A 20579-nucleotide genomic window follows, 5' to 3' on the forward strand; every position below is an offset into this window, starting at 1 on the left:
GCCGATGGTCTTATCCTCTAAACATTAGAAATCAATCCTCCGAAGCTGTGATACAATAAGAGGAAGTCATGTGTAGCCATGGGGAAGGTTGCACTCGTGGCTAGGAAGGGGTAGATGATGTCATAGAGGTCATCACATCAGATACAGGCCACGAGCCTCTTTCGACAATTGGTGCTCAAACCAGTCACATCACCAAAGGATGCAAGTGTGGCTGTTCGGAGCTAGATACCTTGTCTTATGGAGCCCACAAAAACGACCGCTTCATTGACGTATAAGGAAGTACGAGCTATTGGGACTGTACCACCGAGGGTGTGTAGAGGGCCTTGAGTTGTTGCTTTGTTGAGGGTGCGGTCGGTAAGGTCTATGAACAAGTAGGAAATAAAGGGGTGACAACGGGTCACCTTCGTGAAGGACACCGGGGGTGGGATGTTTAGTCCCACCTTGCTAGTTCACAACGCATCTGAGCAGTTTATAAACCCAAACTTGGTGTTGGTTTATGGATACCTCTGTTACGCACTTTGGATGATTTCATGATCGCCTAAACACACATGCCGCCCTATCAGCCTGGTCTTGATATAAGGGTACTTGGATCCGTTTGATTAACATTGAATAATTTAGAGATTCTACATTAAGGGCGGGCCTGGTGCAGCGGTAGAGCCTCACCGCTTGTGACCGAGAGGTCCCAGGTTCGAGTCGCGGTCTCCTCATATTGCACTTCGTGAGGGTAAGACTTGCCACTAACACCTTCCTCAGACCCCGCACAGTGCGGGAGCTCTTAGCACTGGGTACGTCCTTTTTTAGAGATTCTACATTGATCAAACATATCTAATTGAGTTATATATTGATGATTGAATTTTAGGATTTAATATATGATGGTTAGAGATATAAAAAATATCTTGATTCGGCACATTTTTTTAACTTGAGTCTGACAGTTAAATTGGTAGCAATTATTACAAATTTGAGGATGTTATATATATGGATGGTTAGAGATTCAAGAAATCAATATCCAATTAAATATGCATAAATTGTGTCCCACCTATGTCCCTTAAAATAATGGTGGCGTAAATTTTATCCAAAGTCAAACAATGTAAAGTTTGATTAAGTTTATATAAAATACTATCGACCTTTACAACAACATCATTAGATGTAATGGAATATATTTTCATAGTATATGTACAAAGTTGGCGAAGGATTGTTTTCACGATCCCAAGTCAAATCCATGCCAAAGATCGGAGTTTCAAGTTTGGTTTATTTGTTTGGCAAGGGGCTCGGGTCAACGGGTTTGGATCAATGACACGATGTAGATGAAGAACTTGCCGCAAACTTTCTTATCGCCATGCTCACAAGATTGTACAAGACTAGAAGATCTGAAGATGAACTCGTAAAGAAGCGTGTTATTGCATATCTTATTTTTGCTATTTGCTTAGGTCATATCTTGGACAAAGCTATCGTATTTTTGTATGATATGCACGTATGGACAAAAAAAATCACACATGACAGTTATCTGTTGCAACAAAACAAAATCATGTGGGCAGCAGATAGAAGATCGCATCATTTCAAATGCACCCCATTTAGCAGAAAGCAACAACATATGCAATAAATCCCCACTGGTCACAACAAAAATGTTAAAAAAGCATGTCGTTGTTTGCAACAAAGACACTAACTTATACACAAATATGTTCAGCATACACAACTGTAGCACTTACAAGTGTATACACACAAAAAATAGACATGTAATATTTTGAAACGCCTTTCGCAACAAAGAAAAATTCCTTTGAAAAAGTGACAAGGAGTTGCAGCAGCTGCATGCCTGCATTGGCCACTGCAGAGTTGGAGCAGCGGTAAGGCCCAGCTCACTGGACGAGGTGCAACAACGGCAAAGGCCCACACGCGCAAGTCAGCACCGACACGGAGGAGCAACGTCCAGAGGAAGCGCGAGTCAGCAGCAACGGAGCGTGCTGTTTGTGAAGCAGCCCAGCAGATGTGCATATGGATACAGGGAGGATAGAGGGGCGTGAGAGAAACAGGCTGATGCTTCAACCAGTAGACAATTACTACCTCTGATCCTAAAAGATTGATGCAGAGATCGTTACGATAGGCTGCGCTAGCATACAGTCCCACATCGATTATTTCAGATAGGAGGTAGTAGTATTTTCTGAAATTAATTTAGTACAATACTGTACAAAACTTTCAGAATTCTACATATTTCAGACAAAACGACTGCTTCGATAACAAGAGCAGTACCTCACAGGGTAAGGTGACGTGAAAATATAGACAAAATTTTGCACGAGGCACCAATACAACTTTTGAGATTACAAACTTGATGGAACAAATAGAGTTCCTTTCTTCTTTCTACTCGCAGAAAAAAAAATGACATACAACATCACAGGGCAATCGCCATTTCTTTACATGAACATACATCCTAGTTATTACTTAAATACTCGTGGTAGCATCCCACAGCCGAAGAAGTCCATTCCGGCCACCACTGCATATTCTTTTCCTATCCAGGTCTGATGCTATACATCTCACCTGTCACAACGAAAATTGAGGATTTAAAGATGGAATCTCCCAAATTGAGAATTTTTCATGTTAAATTCAAAAAGGATGCAGTTGTTTCATCTCCCAAAAATTCTCAGAAGAAACATCAGAGCATGATTTGTTCCACCATGAATCTATAATAATGGTTAAAAAAAGGTGATTTGGTGACATTGCTAGGACCATCATGTTAGGAAGAACTGGGAACAATTGTTTCAATAGTACATTAGTCAACACAAAGCCATGGTAGGAACATCATTGATAGTTAGACACCTCAAGTATGAATACTAAATGTTTATCAAAAGATAGTATTGAACAATAATTACAGATGTGGTAGAAGCATCCTTGCTAAAATTATGCAGTTTTGCTTGTCAGAAAGAGATTAAAAGAGGGTAAGACATCTATTATCAATGCATTGAATTTCTAATGCGCGAGGTTCTCATTGATCAATACTGCAAGCATGTTAGGAAGGAAGGAATTGAACAAAGCAATGAAATGTATTACCACTGCAGCCGTTTTCTGGGGAGTTCTATAAAGCTGCCATCCTGGAGCTTTTGATCCTGTATTTGAGAAACTTCCGAATCTTTCTTGTGGTCGATGAAAAAGAGACATAGAATTGTCAGCGGCACCAATTCCAAGCCAGTGATCACCAGCACTAATGGACAGAACCGATGCCGAGTGAAGCGTCAGATTCTTAACACATCTTATTCCTCCTACAATGAAAATGAAAACGCCTGAGTTCCACTCACCCGTTTTTGCCACATGTACTTTTTTTTTCATGTACAGGTACTTATTCATAAAATAATAACAAAAACTTTTAAATGATAAAATAATGAAATGTGGCGCATTGAACAGATCAGTTAATGGTAAAGAGGAGCTGCTCATACATTATACAGATTAAACAACTTGACACTGTAGTGTACTATCTTTTTTTCTTTTTATTGGCAATTTTTCACATTGTTTTGGTGCTCAAGCGAAAAGGGTTTCCACATCTACACTAAATTTGTAGGTTCCAGCAGATACACAGTGACACAGTTCACTATATCTAGCTCTATTGATAAATGGTATGTTTTTCTGTTGTGTGCAAATAAGCAAAACACGTTTTTTTCCTAAATAAGGTACAAAGATAAATGCAGTAAAACAACTGAAGTTTCTTTTCGCAATCAATAAGGCATCACCTTCATTTTCCCAAAAACGTATAAGCCCATCAGAGGAACCTGTCATATTAATCAAGGATCAGATATCTGACATGGATATAATTCAGCAGAGCTTAGCCCACCTAGCTTTCAAAATAAGAAATGGTCACATACCAGTAATAATTCCTTTATCTGAAGGCGAGTATTCAACACAAAGTATGGGACCAGCATGGCATGCTAATACAGCATCACATGTTCCCCGGGTAAGAGACCACACCCTAGCCGTCCAATCATCACTCCCAGTAATTATCGTTTCCCCAGTCATTCTCATTGATCTTTAATTGACCAGAATTTGTGTCAGCGTCTGTAAATTATTGGTCGAAATAGCCAGCACAACAGAGATATGAACGCTCAACAGTTCAACAAACGCATTACCTTATCCACTTTGTATGCCCTTGAAGCTTGAACATCTGCTTACTGGAACGAATATCCCAGACATGCGCCATCCTGATGGAATGAACTTTTCAGACAGAATGTAATTCAAGTTGCTTGAGCTAATATCGAATCAGAGTACCAAAAACATTTCAAAGGTTTAAAAAAAGTACATACACATCTCTCCCAGCAGCTGCCAAAATTCCAGTTGAGTCATCATATTCCATACACAGAACTGAACTTTGACAACGACCCACAGTAGCAACACAAGTATCGGTCCGGACATCCCACATCTTTACCGTTCCATCATGAGATGCAGTGAGAACACGTTCTCCTGAGAGCATCCGGACAGAACTGACCTGTATCAATGCCAATTGTGCATGAATATGCTTAGTAAGGGTTGGGTATGGAGGCATAGATTTGTAAGTTACTACTATTGATGAAGCTAACCGGAGCATCATGGCCCTTAAGTTCTTCCAAAAGCTTAAAAGTTTGCTTATCCCAGACTATGACAGATTGATCATCAGCTCCAGAAACTATTTTGCCACGATCTGAACTAATAGCACGAACTGTCCTGCAAGAATTGAAGTTAACATCAGTTAATCTAGACTGAACTAGGGTAGCCAAATTCAGTGGGCCAAAGACCATGGATACTATAGGATGCCGCTAGAAAGACAAAGACTTATCAAAAGTAGTTGAAGATACACATCTCAAGCCACATAACCATAGAACTACTAAGAATGTACCAGTCATAAAACCACAAAACACCTTACAATACTTTAATTGAAAATGGTTCATCAAATTAATTTACTGTTGTCTTAGGATTCTAACAACTTTATGCTCCTCCGAGAACCAATGCATGTAAATTCTTTTCTGGTAAGAAAAACAAGTATATAACCAATCAAATGCTCGGCAAAAGTAAAGGAAAAGGAAGAAAAGGGCTAGCAACCTTGGTTATAACAGAACTTCAAAGATAATGGAACCATGCTTGACAGGGGCAGATCAAATGCTCGGCAAAAGTAAAGGAAAAGGAAGAAAAGGGCTAGCAACCTTGGTTATAACAGAACTTCAAAGATAATGGAACCATGGTTGACAGGGGCAGATATAAGGATGAAACTGTTTTTATGTACGACCCCATGTACGCGCATTTGCAGGATGATTCAAGTTGCATTATGCAAAAGTCTCTCCAAATAATGGTAATAGCGTACATGTTTGAACACGTTAACAGAAGAAAAGTTAACTGTTTGCTGAGATACTGTGTCTCCGATGAGGAATTCTAGTCAGTTTGTTCGCTAGACACCGAACTACAACAGGATAAGAGAAGTGATAATGCAATATCGACACAGCTACAGTTTCTCAGAGTAATTTAGATGACAGATTCTACCTAGTATGCCCTTTAAGTGTTGCTCGAAGTTCGGAACCACGCAAACTTGGATCCCAAACTTTTACCTGTATGGAGAACCAAAGTATCACATAATGTCCACATCAGACACATAAAAGCACAATAGCTGATCAACAGATTTCAATGTAATGCAGCATAGCTATAATAAATAGAATAAAGCAATGATCAAAACATTCATATGCAAGTATAACATGACAAGAAACACACCAGCAATACACATGAAACGAAGTGCACATGAATTTATGTTCAATTTGAAAGATATGAGCATTGACTACTAAGACAAAAATAATGAACACGCATTACGCAGATGTTACTGAAACCCTCAAATAGTAAGAAGCACTATGAGCAATCACCACCGAAGTTCTATTTAAAGTGGAACGCGCTGTATTAAACTAACAAAACCATTGGCTGTACTGGTAAACGAAAGATGTACTTCCTCCGATCCGGAAAAAATGTCGAACGGGATAGTTTGCAAAAAGCCCCTTAAGGTTTCTTTACCCTCAACCCGCACTCCACATTTGATGCTGTGGCCCGCAGTCCCATCAACCAGGCTGGCGTACTGTTCTTTGGGCGTACGTACGCACGATGGCATGTGACGCGGACGAGACACAAGTGTTCTTCTTTTCTTGAATTTACAAGGATTTAAATGTAAAACGTATTTGTATTAGGCTACCGACACTTTTTTAGGATCGGAGGGAGTACATATCCTGGCCATATTTTATGGAAGCACAAATAATCTTACGCAACAAGTTATACAGAAGTAACCATCCAATTACAAACAATCCTGGGAAATTTTGATTTTTCAAAATATGTCTATTTTACTAGCATAATCCAACTTGAATCAGGATTTTGACTTTTCTGGAAACTGGATGTGGATTGAGTAGTGGGCAGTAACCAGCTAATTCTCATTTTCAAACCCAATTACAAGCCACTAGCAGGCGTTATTTAATCTTATGAGCCTTTGTAGTGCTGTTGTGGAAAAAAAAGGCTTCAAGCTATGTTTCTCTACAAATACAGGTATTCTTTAGCATGGAAAATACCAGTTTTTCTCAACAAAAACACAAGCAAAACCATATAGGGTGTTTGTAGTTTAATACAGGTTCTAACTTTGATGATAATGCCATAATGCACTTGTTTGTTTTCCTTGCAGAACTTTCTCCGCTCTTAGTATTGGTAAAATTTAGGGAGTGCATATCATACTACAACAAAGTACTGTGGTCCATGATTCGCTGCTGATGTGATGCAGAACAAAATGAACAATGACACTAAAGCAACAATTACGAATAAAATAACAATGACAGCAGGAAGCTAACCGTGCAATCTGTGCTTCCACTGATGAAAAAACCAGCATCTTCACGATCGCCAACAAGGTCCCACACCTCTTTCCTTGTTACACAATGAAGAGCAGTAATAGCAGCTGTGTGTCCTCTAAGGATCCTCATATTTGTTTGAGTTTTCTTTTGTGCAGCAGCTAGGTCTGGTTTGCCTGCGGTAGCACCAGCCTTTGGATCACCTGGGACAACCAATTGACAGGCCATATTAGAAAGAGATAGTGATGTCAGGATGATATATATTCCATTTAGGTCCTTGAAGGGGAAAGTTGGGAATAGCTGAAAACTTACTAGCTCGGTTGAAGGAGCTAGCTCTTAAGCTTCTGTCTCTGCTGAACATACTGTGCACCCAGCTTCGACCTAACACAGATGCCTCGGCAGGTTGTTCGCTTTCATCAGATATATCAAGCGCACGAGGGGAAGCCATGCTGTATGATGGTAGTGGTTGGCTTTTCCCTACAGGGACCCCCCAATAGCCAACACGGAGTTGTTGCAGATGTGTGAGCAATGCTCTAAGTTTGATCTGAGGGAAGTTCAAGTAACTATCAAGAAAATGAGTTTATATATCAGACATTTATCAAAACTCTGTCATGTCTAGTTTGACTTACAAGCTGCTTATAACCCAAATTGTTTCTCTCAGCTATTTTTTCGATCATGTTCCAAGAATCAATATCAGGTAGTCCCAACCCAGCCTCCATTATAGACAAAATGAACAGTCAGTATAGTAAATTTGAGTATTTTACAATGAATACAAGCTATAACCTGCTAAGTACCATGTGAGTTGCCATGACAATGAGCTGTGCAGTAACTAATGTTACATAATTTGTTGACCTGAAGAAATAGAAAATGCACAAGAGATTAGATAAGGAAAATATGGATACTAGATTTTGTGCTTGCATTGGTTGGTGCTACCATTATTTCATCCATGGAATGCGCCTTGAGCTCTGTGTGCATTCTCTCACCATACATTGATTGCGCTAGGGTGAGACAGCGTGCACAAATCTCAAGGAACACTTGATGGTTGAGATAGTGGGAGCACCCACACATAGAAGTAAAAGCAGTTTTTCCCCAAAATAGATGCATTGGTAACTTTGCTTGTCGCAATTTGCAACTACTAAAACTTGTCTTGGTAGAGAATAGATGAACATTGACGTTGACAGACAATATTTTCATGTTTCACTTCAATCAACTTAATGCTTATAAATCTTGACATCAATTACACAGGTTTTTTTCCTCTAGAAGATCATGGAAGCATAGAAGGCAAAGTTACAGTTATTTTGCAGACACTGCACAACACAACCATGCGCATGTAAAATGTTCCTTACTGTTCATATTTAAACTGCATCAAGAATTTCTGCCTTAGCCTATGTGCAAACAATACTAACACATGATGTCGAGACATATACGTAACCAATTCAGAAACATACTTGTTGGAACAGCTTTCCATCAAGTATTCAAAGTAGCCATCCCAGAAGCTGCCAAAGAAAAACAATTATGTATTACATTCATACCATAGATGGACACTGAATGACTGAAATTACACATGGAAATGAACTTAGTAGAAACAGAAATGAACACATGGAAATAAACCTAAGCAAACAGAAAAACAAAATTTGATCTCCCATCTATCAAATAAGTGTGATCCACCTGATAAACCTTGAACTTACTCCAGAGAATGTGATCCACATAGGCCACTGACCAATCATGCTGCTGAGACACTACGCAATATTTTTTTGACCTTCATGCAACTTAGTTTCCTTCTATTCACTTTTCAGAATTGCCTTCTTTTATCCTTATAAAGAGAACTAACCTACATGCTATTTGTCAACAAGCCCCAAAGTTTTATTTGAGTTACAGACACCCTCTACTTGTTTCAAAACAAAGCTGGATGACATGGCAAGCTAATGTGTTGTTCACGGTCAATATGGCAAGTGGCAACACGTGCAGATTAGAATATGACATGACATATGGATTGCGCCATAGGAAATTCAACTTAAGAACAAATAATCACATTCTAATCATGGCATACCGAAGCTCCTCCCATACTGATAGGGATAATAGATGACGCTGAACGTAATCTTGAACGTTGTTTGGGTCCTTCCTGTACATTTCAGCAGAAACTTCAAGGGCATCTCTAATGGTTGACATGTCATCACGAGAGCTGGCTAGAGTTATAGCCGTCTTAAGCTGCAAGAAGAGAGAATGATGAGGAGTTTGCAAGAATCAATACAACAAACAAAAGAAGATAAGCAGATTGATATCTCTGCACTGCAAGTTGTACAAGGCTGTAAAAGAAGAAGCTCGTCGTAGCTTTCATAGCAGTGAAGTCATAATGAACTGGATAAGATTTCTATGAAAACAGCAGCTCAAGTATGACATTGATAAATGCATTATGGTTATCTTTTTAACTGGGATAGTGTTCTAGAGGCAGTACCAACCACTGCCTGATACGCAAGTACAATTTTCATAGCAATGAAATTAGAACTGATGAGTTATCACAACTATTAATCTGTCCCAAAATATAAGATGTTTTAATAACCAACCAAAACGTCTTATATTTCGGGACGGAGGTAGTAGTTTCCAGATTTACTTACATCATACCTGGTAGAAATTCAAATGAGAGCTCGGGCTCATATGCTCCTGCCTTGTTAAAAATAACAAAAAAAAAAAACTGAATTGTTTTGGCAATGAACATGAACATGTGTTCTAACTGCATGCCAAATTTCGCCGAGAAAAGACATGTGTGGTGGTCTGCACAAAATAAACAAAATTTTGGTGCTAAAAAAAGGACATGTGTGGCTTTTTACAGCACTTCGATTTGCTCTTTTTCCACAGACCACCACACATGTTGTTTCTCGAAGAAACTTTTCCTGCAGTTTGAACAAATGTTCATTGTCAAAAAAGTTCAATTTCCTTGATTTTGTTTTGCTATTTTCTTACTCAAACAGGAGCATATGAGCCCGGGAGCCAAAACAGCTTGCCCCATACCCGGCAGCTAACATCATGGTAATCAGTGGATTGAACAGGAATAACTATTTGCAAAAAAAACTGTAAATGTACGATGCAGAATGTGTGTATAGCTACGCAATAAGAAATATAACTCACCAGTTCTTTTACAGCAATAAACTGCTCGTCAGTCAAGCGGCATTGCCAACCCTATAAGGCAAACAGTTATATATGACGTGGATTGGAAAGTGGCAAGATATACATTCACTAGGCGTAAGATTCAGATTACCGAATGAATGTGCTCTCTGATGCATTCAACAAAGCCACTCCCTCCGATGCCTTCTGCATCAGACTCAATCAAAGCTGCAACAAGGCAACAGAAATCGTGTTGGGCAGGCACAAAATATAGAGATAAATAGGTAAAACAGTAACACAATATGGTTTAAACTGAAATTCAGGATACCAAGAATAGTGCCATATTCGAATGATGAAAGGGGATCCTCAGTTGCCCCAAGTCTCAGAAGACGAAGCCATAGTCCCTGAAGTTAAAAAAAATGAAAATAACTCCAGTGATAATATGCTTATAATGCACGTATATATGCAGCAAGAATCTGTAATTTCTATGTAGTTACCAACTCCACGACAATTGTAACCTTGGACCTAGGAGAGAATGTTCAGACTAAAATTATCTAGAGTATTAAGAGAGGAGTTTGCAGCACCGAGGAGTTCGAAATGAAATAAACTGAACAGCATTGTTTTAAATTGCAGGATGTAATGGTTGATGGTCGTATCACGATTTTGGGCCTCAAATGTTATATTTGACGGCTATCACAGCTTTAGGGTTAATAGCAGTCCACTGGAACATTTACAGAAAACAGAGGCTGCTGCACGCCTGATACTTTCAGGCGGGGTAAAGGCTAGGATCTTCGCTCAAAAATGGTTTAAATGGCATAAGTCTCTTAAAGCTTGTTTGGTTGGTTATTGAGGTTACCTCACTTTTCCACTCAACCATGATAGCTAAGTTTGATATAGTTTGGCACGTTTTTGGTTCGCCGACACATACTACACAAGATCATTTTTTTCTGAAAGTTGGCCCCACACCATAGAATCAGAGTGTTGTGCGAGAGGTTTGTTTTACCATCCCGAATTGACGCAAATGAACAGGTTCAACGTTGCTCTAACTGACTACTCCCTCCATTCCATAATTCTTTTTTTGGTGACCGAGTTGCAGGGGCAAAAGATGACGTAGCCTGGTTATGGGACCCCAATCGGGATGGGCCTGGTGCGGCTGGTTCCGCCTAGTGGGGCTGACCCTGCCCGCATCAACAAGCCCAGGTAGGACCAACTTGGCAAGCACATCGCCAAGATCCTAGCAGGATCAACCCTGCAAGGCTAATCAGTGACCCAACCCAACCAACTGGGGACAGGTTACCATCAAGACCAGACACAGGACCCAGTTGAAGCAGGGTTGCAAGAAGAAAGCACCCATGTGCCAAGGATATGCCGCCGGTTATTAGATTGGGGCAAACAACGAGATGACAGCAATGCTCAACCAAGGTCTTGTAATAAAATCCCCATTTTTTGAGCAAAAAATTCATCCTGAGTCCTCACCGAGGTGTAGGTGGTCCCGTGAGCAATCCGTATATGTAAAGTAATTAGTTGCAAGAAGGGTCGGAATGCTATTCCCTCACCCCTGCGAAGACGCAACCCGAAATGAGGGTGCCTAAACATCCTTATTCGAGGGAATGATCGATGACACGGAGAGTATGGTGATTCAAGACAAAATGTAGCACCTATTTTGTCGACCTAACCTTGGGAGAGTTTGGCAAGTAATGTGTAAAGGATCGTGGCAAATGAGGATCTGAAACAAACAGGCCCTTGTATACAAGCCCGATGATCAAAACAATCAACTCAATACTAGGTCTGCAACAAAATCCAGCTGAATAATTTTCTTACTGCTACATAGGATTATTACTTGCACTTTCGAGCAAGCATTAAAACTTGCTATTTTAACTTGCATACAATCCTCTTTATTTTAGTGTTTCTTGGAAGTTTCGCTGTAATTTAGTTAGATAACCCTTCCATTTCGCTATATTTTTCAAAAGCCCACCAACCACACATAACAAGACACTAAATCTATGAATGATACAATACCCATGCATACCCATATAAAATGACATGCTACAATGACACAGAACATATTTTTTTAACAGACTCCCAACGCCATGAAAAGTTATAGTGAATGGTGAGACGGCCATCGTAAGGAGTAGTATTCTTCACAAATCTAAGTCGCTATGTTTTTTCACAGATTTCACCTAAAATAAACCAGACAATAATAGAAAACCAAATCTCAGGAACGAATTTGTAAGATAAATTAAACAGACAAGTTTCGGATCGTAAATCAAATAGTTTTGCAGGTATAATATGTTACTACTCAAAGTTTCAAAAGGTTGACCACACGGATCCAACTGCAATATATACTTAAGCAGAGTACATAACCGGTTTATAAACATGGCATCCAATAACTTCCACCATATTTAGACCATCCTGAGTACCATTCTCTCTGGGCAATACCGCAAAACCATGATAATCACGACTTACAGCTGAGAATGATCAGATAATTACCTGGAGTTTTACTTTTATATCCAGGACCATCCTTTCTCTCTCAGCCTGTATATCGAAACAAGGATCATTACAATTTCAAGAAAAGAAAAGCTACTTTATCACGCATGTACACAAACAATTGTAGAGTTACATAGCAGTACACATGACTTACCGCCCTCTCTCTGGGACTCAGACTTTCTGCCTTTGGACCTCCATTGACTCGGACAGCGGGGGAGCTGACACATGTCAGTTTACATGAGATTTATAGTCTGGAAAAAGTTAGTAGCGGAAAAACTTGCAGGCATGGCATCGTACCTTGGTACTTGCTTGCTAGCCCCACTAGCTAATGCTAGAATTGCTTTACGTTTTTCTTCTTGTTCTTCTGATCTTGCATTTGCTGGGAAACTTTTATAACAGTAACTACTGCCTGGTTCTGCAGAAGAGTTTATGGCTAAATTATGTTTCCACAAACAACAAAAGTAAAGCACTAAATTAGCCCCCACGACCCAGGCATTACAAGTAAAAGTGAACCTCAACATGGAGAAAACACAATAGTTACATGGTTCCTTCAGTTAATATGTTTGAACAGTTTTGGTACATAGCTCAAGTTATTTACGGAGCAACTCCTAGACCACAGTGTATTAGATATATACAATATGCATGATCATCTATGTAATTCAAAATGGGTATGCTCCTGAGGTCATCTGATGTTAACAGACATATGGTTTAACTGCTAGAAACGCAGTGATTAGGTGTGACAATATGATGGAGAGAATAGGTGTTAGGAAAAAAAGAGCATGTATATAAGTACCTGAATCTTCAATCTCAGAATCAGCTATTGTTATGATCTCAGGATCAGCAACATGAGAAGGAAAGATGGCCAGAGGGTTTTGTCCTCTCCCAGTTGCGTCCTGCAACTTATCAAGTAGGTTATTGGTGAATTCTTCTGCATTGTTGCATCTTTCCAGATAATCCAAGAATCCCTGAGTCTCTATAAACTGCATAATCTGCCAAACGAATATCAACTTAGTAGTTACTCAACAATATTATCAAGCTGGCAATACAGCGACGATGTTAAAATGCAGACACATGATATAAGGTTCGGCCGTTAGGGTACTCTTTAGTTAAGTATGTGTATGCTTGCCCTACATGGCTATGAAGGAAATAAATAACATAACTAACTTTAAGTTAGAAGAGCAGTGCACAGCAAACAGAAGTTGGTAGCATCAAGCCATCAATGAAAGAACGAAATTTTGAGTTACGTCAGCAGGATCAACAAGTTTAAGAGCAGATGAAAACAAGTTTATCAATCACCGAAGCACTTGGAACTAGTTCATCAGATAAAAACTAAGTAAACGTTCAATTTCGTGATGTGTTAACCCCATGTATGCAGATAGCAGACTCACGATATGTTGAACAGATCAACAGAACAGGAACCAAGGAATCAAATTTCAAGACTCGGAGCATTAGATGTAGTGTTGTATATATGTTGACAGAGCCCATCTAGCAAAAGGTTAGGCATGTGCAGAACTGTGGCTTGTGACTCTTGGATATACACAAATGCAACTGGAATAAGGTGCACAGTTGTTTTTTTGTGAACAGAACTTTCTCTTTCTCTCAAAAGAGGGTCTTTAGTTACTTCACAAGTTAAGGAACCATAATAGTATAATACAGCATGATTTAACTTCTATATTCTCTGGAGACTGGAGGATGCACCTTGTACAGCACACGCTGTAAACAGAAGTAGCTTAGGTTCCATGTATCTGACTTAGAATGAAGCTTTCAGAAACATCAATCATGGTCATTATCTAAGAGCTCAGCATCTGCTGAAATGATAGATTCCATTTTGGAAAAGTTCATAAAACTTGTAGTTCGTGATCAGGCCTGATGTGGCCTAAGTTTATGAGGGCATTATTTTGGTCCCTGGACTTCGAAATCAGATCTTCTGAGCATTGGCTAATGGCCCAACAGAAATTTAATAGATATACGACTCTTTTATCAGAAGGGGAAAAAATTTGTGCTCGCATCCAAAGTTCTTTCTGACCAGTAGTAGCATTTAGAAGTTTAGGGTCCAAAATAGACACAACCAAGTCGAGGAACCAAAAGATAATTGACCAGGTTCAACTTTTCCTTTCATTTCATTCCACAATTTTGTAAAGATATAAATGACCGATGATGACAACATTACAATCAGATAAAGATGGTACCACAAATAAACCGTAGAAGAGGGTAAAGCAGGAATCGTAAGCATACCATCGACATGGACTCAACAGGCTGATTTGTTACTCGAGAACGTTTTTTAAGGAATGCTTGAGCATTGAAACCAGTTTGTAAAGCATTATCCTGACAAGCAAACCTCTCGAGTTACCACCAAAGAAAGTAGTAGACAAAAGGCAGTGAGAAAATTTGATAGCATGATGGCTTACAATGAAGTTACGGTAACCACTCATAATCTGTGCAAAGAATCTCAAGAATATTAGCCTGCAGAAAAAAAATCAACTAATAAAATAGTTCACATGATGCCCAATGGAAAAAATAGTCCTAAACAAGATCATGACTTCCAGACTTCAGGTTTCAAATATGAAGACCCAGAATGGTCTTTGAGTTTATTCACAACCAAATTATGCAATAAAGAATAATAAAACTCCATATCTGATTAGTGTTGGACATGTTTTCTGTCTTCCAATTTCCAATCATTTAAACATGCTCTGAATGTGAGGTTCAGCTGCGTAATCCAGAATAATCTACATGCACTGATATTGGTCTCATTTCCATGTGTATATATGTCTGTGTGTGCACTATAATTTATCTATTCATATTCTTGTCTAAGGTGGCTTAGCTTCAGCAGAACGTGAGTGCGGTACAGACCTACATTCAGTGGAATGCTTGCACAAGCATCGTATTAATTAGCAATTGTGCACAGATACGAATCAAATATTAAAAAGTGGCACATGATTACCTAAGCTGAAAATCATGCTCTTGTCCCCATGATTTCGTGGCAGCCCTTAAAGAATGATCACTCATACTGCCAAGATTGATTTTCATGCAATCAATGCCCACTACATTGGGTTGTAGTAGTTTCAATATCTCACCACGCAAAAAATTATGTTCGCTTTCTGGTATAGGAGGAATTTCTTCCGTAGTCGTTATCCGATTGTATTCAAGATCAACCACCACTACCTGCAATCGCATCCATTGCCATTACCACATCATTGGGATGCATCACATTGGTACAGTTTGAGATGACAAAGAAGCAAAAAAAGTAAGTCTGCATTGGTTGGCAAACTAAGTAACAAAAGCATGGAGCAAGATTGCGGTATCATGGTCAGAAAATGTATTTCAGTATATGCAACACAAGAAGTTTTCTATCTAAAAGCACATGGTATATAGAATTATAATTGCAAGTAAACTTCTCTTGTTATTCTCATGGAAATTATCCACACATCTAGAAGAAAAATCTGAAGTCTCAAGCTCCAGATACTAATAAAAAATTTTTGAAATAGGTTGAACCAAACTTCTTCACTCTCAAAACACCGTAAGATACCTTGCACACACCCTAGTGTTCATTTCAAGGTTACAATTAATAAAAATATAAATAATATGTTGTGACTTTATGAGTCAAATAGGAGCGAACGCACTCAAACATCGGTTCTGAAAAAAAATGATCCAGTCAGCAAAAGTCAGTGAGGTAAAACCTTAAAAAAAGGCTATTTCCACCTACCAAAGTTGTAGTTGAAAACAGAGGCAGGCAAAGACAGAAAAAAAAATGGCTAATGGAAACTTGATCTTAATGTTGCAACTTACACCATCCATTGTTACCCCAGATGTGTCAACACCTGAATGAAGTCCCATCATGTAGGGAGTCGGAGCATCAATGTAGTCAACACCACTAGAGAATATAATCGGAATGTAGACATGCTGCAGCATGTCCAAATAAGTTGGGATTAATTCACCGCATAAGCATAACTTACAATAATGAGAATTTTTGGAACAAACATAAATGAATTCCTCAAGAGCAGCAATTATTTTCACATATTTTATGAAGCCCACTACAAACTTTAGAATAAAAAAAGACACAGTTGAATGAAGCCTACCTGCCACCTGATCGGGTATATTAAATGGCATATGGCTTCTGAAACTAGAGTCAATAGTGTATACCTGCGTTATGTAACAAAACAAAAGAATATTAAACTTTAGATGAACTTCAAACACTTCCATCACTCAAGTTATTGTTCCAAAATAACAATTCATTCATATAAAATTAATAATATGTAGAGCTAAGACTGAGATAAGAACATGGTCCAAAGTTGCATTGTGAAACTCAACGGACTTATTTGATCTTAGCAATATCCTTCTTTCAAGCAGAACGGCAGTGAAGAGCTGTATTAGTTTGTCAACATCCAGACACTGCACCAATGGCTGGAAAGATATCTGCAATGACAGTAAGCTTAATATTACTGGTTGGGTGTGAACAAAGTGGAGTATCTACAATTACAATGGTACTGGAAATATTGCTAAGAAACATAACAGGAAATGGAAAAGGATGCCATACATCAGCGTGAGGAAGCCATTCTTTTGGGGGAGTTTCCGCAGAAAGAAGGCAATTATCAATAGCAAACAAGACACGATCCTTTCCCGGTGTTGGTAATGGAACATTCGACACCACATGGGATATTATGTCCCACAAAGGTTTACTGAAATCAGAGCCGACAAAAATTAATCTATGAAAAAGGTTGAATCCAGAGCATATACAGAGCATGCATGAACAATGAAATTTACCTACAACCGGCAGGAGAAAAACAAAGGACAAATATTTCCTCTAGAGCATCGCGGAGAACTTGGAAACAAGGAGAATGGGACACAAAGCAGATGCATTTATCAGCAAAAGAGTTCTTCGGAATTTGGTAGGCTTCAGTAATATCTTCACAAATTGGATCCCGGAATGCGATACAGCTGACGTAAATTTTTGAACCATCGCCCTCTACAAGAAATAAACATTATATTATGAGTTCTATATGTATACATAAGCAACAATAGTTTAAACTGTAAGGGATGGAAAATATGTTCGGAGTTTGGGAAATGCTGGCTATCAACAAAATCTATTAATGTGATGAATCATACCTGTCAAAACTATGGGATAGCTCCGTGGGTAGGTTGAGACATCATTGGCGTCCAACCCAGAAGAGTATATTCTTACTCCCGCTGGCAAAACACACTGCAGTTATCAACAGTAAATGATAGAAGCATTCAGATTACAATAAAACAAGATTCGGGGATAAAACAGAGACCCGGTATCATGATTGCCACTCAGCAGTTCAAAAGTATTCTGACATGAAATATTGTTAACAATGTTCTCTATTATTTCAAGTCATCTGGCAATATCTAAACTATTTTATCGAGGTTCGAGGTTCAGTCGCTGGGAAAACGCCATGGAATTATCCACCCGATGGATAAAAAGCATCTAATGGTTAAAAGTAATTGCATAGCACATCCTGCCCCTTCTTTTCCATCCTTTGTGTCATTGACGTGTTTTTTTGACAATACATGGCTTACAGATTTCGACAGTGCTGTTACAAAAAGATAACACTGGCAGGGATATGATCGAACATGCGAAAATAGCATGCCCTGCATACATCACAGGATCACACCGTAACAGACTAACAGTATTCTTCCATGTTTAATCATCTCCAACCACACAAATGTACTGAAGCCAAATTCCTTGCTAGCACCAGTTGACATAAACACGTCTGCACACAGGCAGAGAGACCACTGGAGCAAATGTCCTAGAAATCCAGCATAGCGAAGACGACAAGGGGCCGCTCCCTAGCTACACATTTTTCCTAGATATCAGGAATTTGAACTTCTGATATTGGCTTTGAACAAGGGGAGTGAATGGTAAATTATCCAAATAGGAATTGCGCAACTAGGTTAAGCCTCTAGTAGTCTAGTGTGCAAATTGTGGCTTGGTTGCCCTACACACTCATCCCTGAATCGAAATCAATCAAACTTCAAACTCAGCGGGGTCATGTCAACCAAAACAACACAATGACTAGGTGACTGCGTACGCTAGAGGCAGCACAAACCCGGTAGGATGGCGAGCAAGCAGTGTCATGGTGCATCAGGCTAGCAAAAGAGCATCCCAGCAGGCCAGCGAGTGTGCAGACAACACTACCACGCTGCAGGCCAACAGTCCACCGTGCAGGGCAGCGGCCTAGAATTTGTTCAACCACACTACAATTTCTTTCTCCAGCCATGCGATGCAGAGTCGTGTACGCGACTGGCATATACAATGTTAAACTCAGTGCACAAGAGCATCACGAATTCACCTCTAATTAACAACGATCAAACATTTCGAGAATAGCAACACGCCAGCCGAATGAAATGCTAACAGTAGAGGGATGTTTTGCAGTGACCACCAATTTCGCCATTTCACGGAGAATTCGAACGACAAGCGCGCCTAAGCAGATCACGGGAGGAAGAAGTGAGGCAGCAGGCGGGAAGGGGCGGGATCTGTGACTCACGGTGGGGAGCTGCGGGGGCGGGGGCGGGTAGAGGGCGTGGCCCGAGTGCGGGAACTGGTCGATGAAGGCGGGCATGTACATTTCTTCGGCGCCATGGAAGCCCTTGACGCCGTCCAACGCCCGGATCTCCGGCCCCAGCCCGCAGACCACGAAGTACTCGAAGATCCGCGACGTTGACGCCATCGCCGCCGCCGCCGCTGTCGATCACCGGCCGGCAGGCCCACCCGCCCGCCTCCCGAAAGGGGTGTCCCCGGCGCGGCGGTCCGATCTCTCTAGTCTCGAGTCTGCGCTGCGGGAACGGGAGGAGGTGGCGCGGGCCGCGGGACCAAGGAAGGCGACGAACCTACCTGGATCGGGTCTCGTCTCTCTGTTTGATTGACCCGTTAGGCAATTTTAGTTACAGTATATCTTGCATATTTTCTTTGCTCTTGCATCAATCCATAGATTCTAACTTTTTATCCACACAAGAAATGGACTGTGTATATTTTTGAACGTCTCATGTGGGATCTGCTTTAACCATCATCTTAATCTTCACGAGATCTTTCGTACATGGTTGAAGATCACGACGAGAGATAACTTTTTCCAACATGCATGACCGCATAACCTCCGGATTGAACCACCATCTACATAGACGTTTTATATTTACCTTTTTTCGTTTTAGCTACTTTTAGATTAGTTTTGCAGCTCCGTGCATCCTAATTATGCAGAAACGGAGTGTAATATTTAAACCTTTAAATAATAAAGGAACATGTATAAAAAATGATAGATTTGGGACCTTATCTCTCCACTATTGCATACATCTAGCTAGCCTACCTTCTCTTATGGCGAATGGTGTTATATTTTGTTCTTGTACTTCCAAACTGTTGTTGGTGGGTTGTAATGACTACCTTTGCTATTTCATGGCTTTATTGAGAAACAACTTGTGATTGGATGGTTAGAAGGGCATTGATACCCCCGCCCACCAGGGATCAAACACTAGGTTTGATGCTTCGGTGTTTCATAAAAAGACGGTTTATTCCTTCAATAGGAGACGACGTTCCCGTCGACATGAGGCGTCCGTGGTGACTTCGTCATTCTCAAGACTCGCCGGATCAGTTTCTCGACTCGGTCTTCGGAGGCGCTCATAGGAATGCAGTGTGTGTGCGCGTATTTATAGGGATGAGTGTATGTACTTATTTGTAAGAGTTTGTGTTATACTGTGTTTCGCAAAAAAAAAATTTCATGGCTTTATTTTATAAGTCAAGCTAAGGCCTTTTCTCTAGTGACATTTCTCAGCTCATACGGAACTAGCGTGTTTCTACATGTCCTAAGCTCCATAGACTATCATAAACAAACTTTTAGAGGTATAGTCCCAGGTTCCAATCTCTTAATAGATGTCGTTCTTTAGAACCTTAACAGATGATTCCATATTAAACAATACATCAAAAGAATACTAAAAAAACTAAAAACATCATTGATCACGCGTGTAGAATATAAATGCATGTAGGTGCATGTCAAGTTTGAAATTAAAATACAAAAATATGTAACCTACATAAAAGACAAAATGTACTGTTTATAATATAAGGCCTAGACTCAGTATATCAAAGTTCCCTTTTCTCTTCTTTGTGTAGGTCACGTACTGTCGATTTTTTTGTAAAAAAATTACACCAGTAAATACCAAAGGTGCATATAC

At 39.8% G+C, this 20579-nt stretch overlaps 1 protein-coding gene across 1 annotated transcript; it reads right to left on the minus strand.

The window, feature by feature from the left end:
* Positions 1-2205: 2205 nt before the first annotated feature.
* On the minus strand, positions 2206-19280 carry LOC127342716 (DENN domain and WD repeat-containing protein SCD1). The gene is made up of 31 exons (XM_051368717.2): positions 18908-19280; positions 17508-17601; positions 17166-17367; positions 16939-17080; positions 16717-16817; positions 16481-16544; positions 16191-16304; positions 15346-15566; positions 14813-14867; positions 14640-14729; positions 13198-13393; positions 12702-12819; positions 12559-12622; positions 12408-12452; positions 10246-10321; positions 10072-10145; positions 9942-9992; positions 8866-9023; positions 8264-8311; positions 7610-7667; positions 7445-7528; positions 7128-7359; positions 6819-7018; positions 5488-5552; positions 4554-4677; positions 4281-4462; positions 4107-4178; positions 3846-4006; positions 3714-3752; positions 3040-3248; positions 2206-2529 (listed from the first exon to the last, which is right to left on the minus strand). Exons 1-31 carry the CDS (start codon positions 19088-19090, stop codon positions 2434-2436), a joined length of 3618 nt encoding a protein of 1205 aa, XP_051224677.1. The 5' UTR covers positions 19091-19280; the 3' UTR covers positions 2206-2433.
* Between the last annotated feature and the right edge of the window lie 1299 nt (positions 19281-20579).

This window comes from Lolium perenne, chromosome 3, assembly GCF_019359855.2.
Source record: "Lolium perenne isolate Kyuss_39 chromosome 3, Kyuss_2.0, whole genome shotgun sequence".
In the NCBI taxonomy this organism is placed as follows: Eukaryota; Viridiplantae; Streptophyta; class Magnoliopsida; order Poales; family Poaceae; genus Lolium; species Lolium perenne.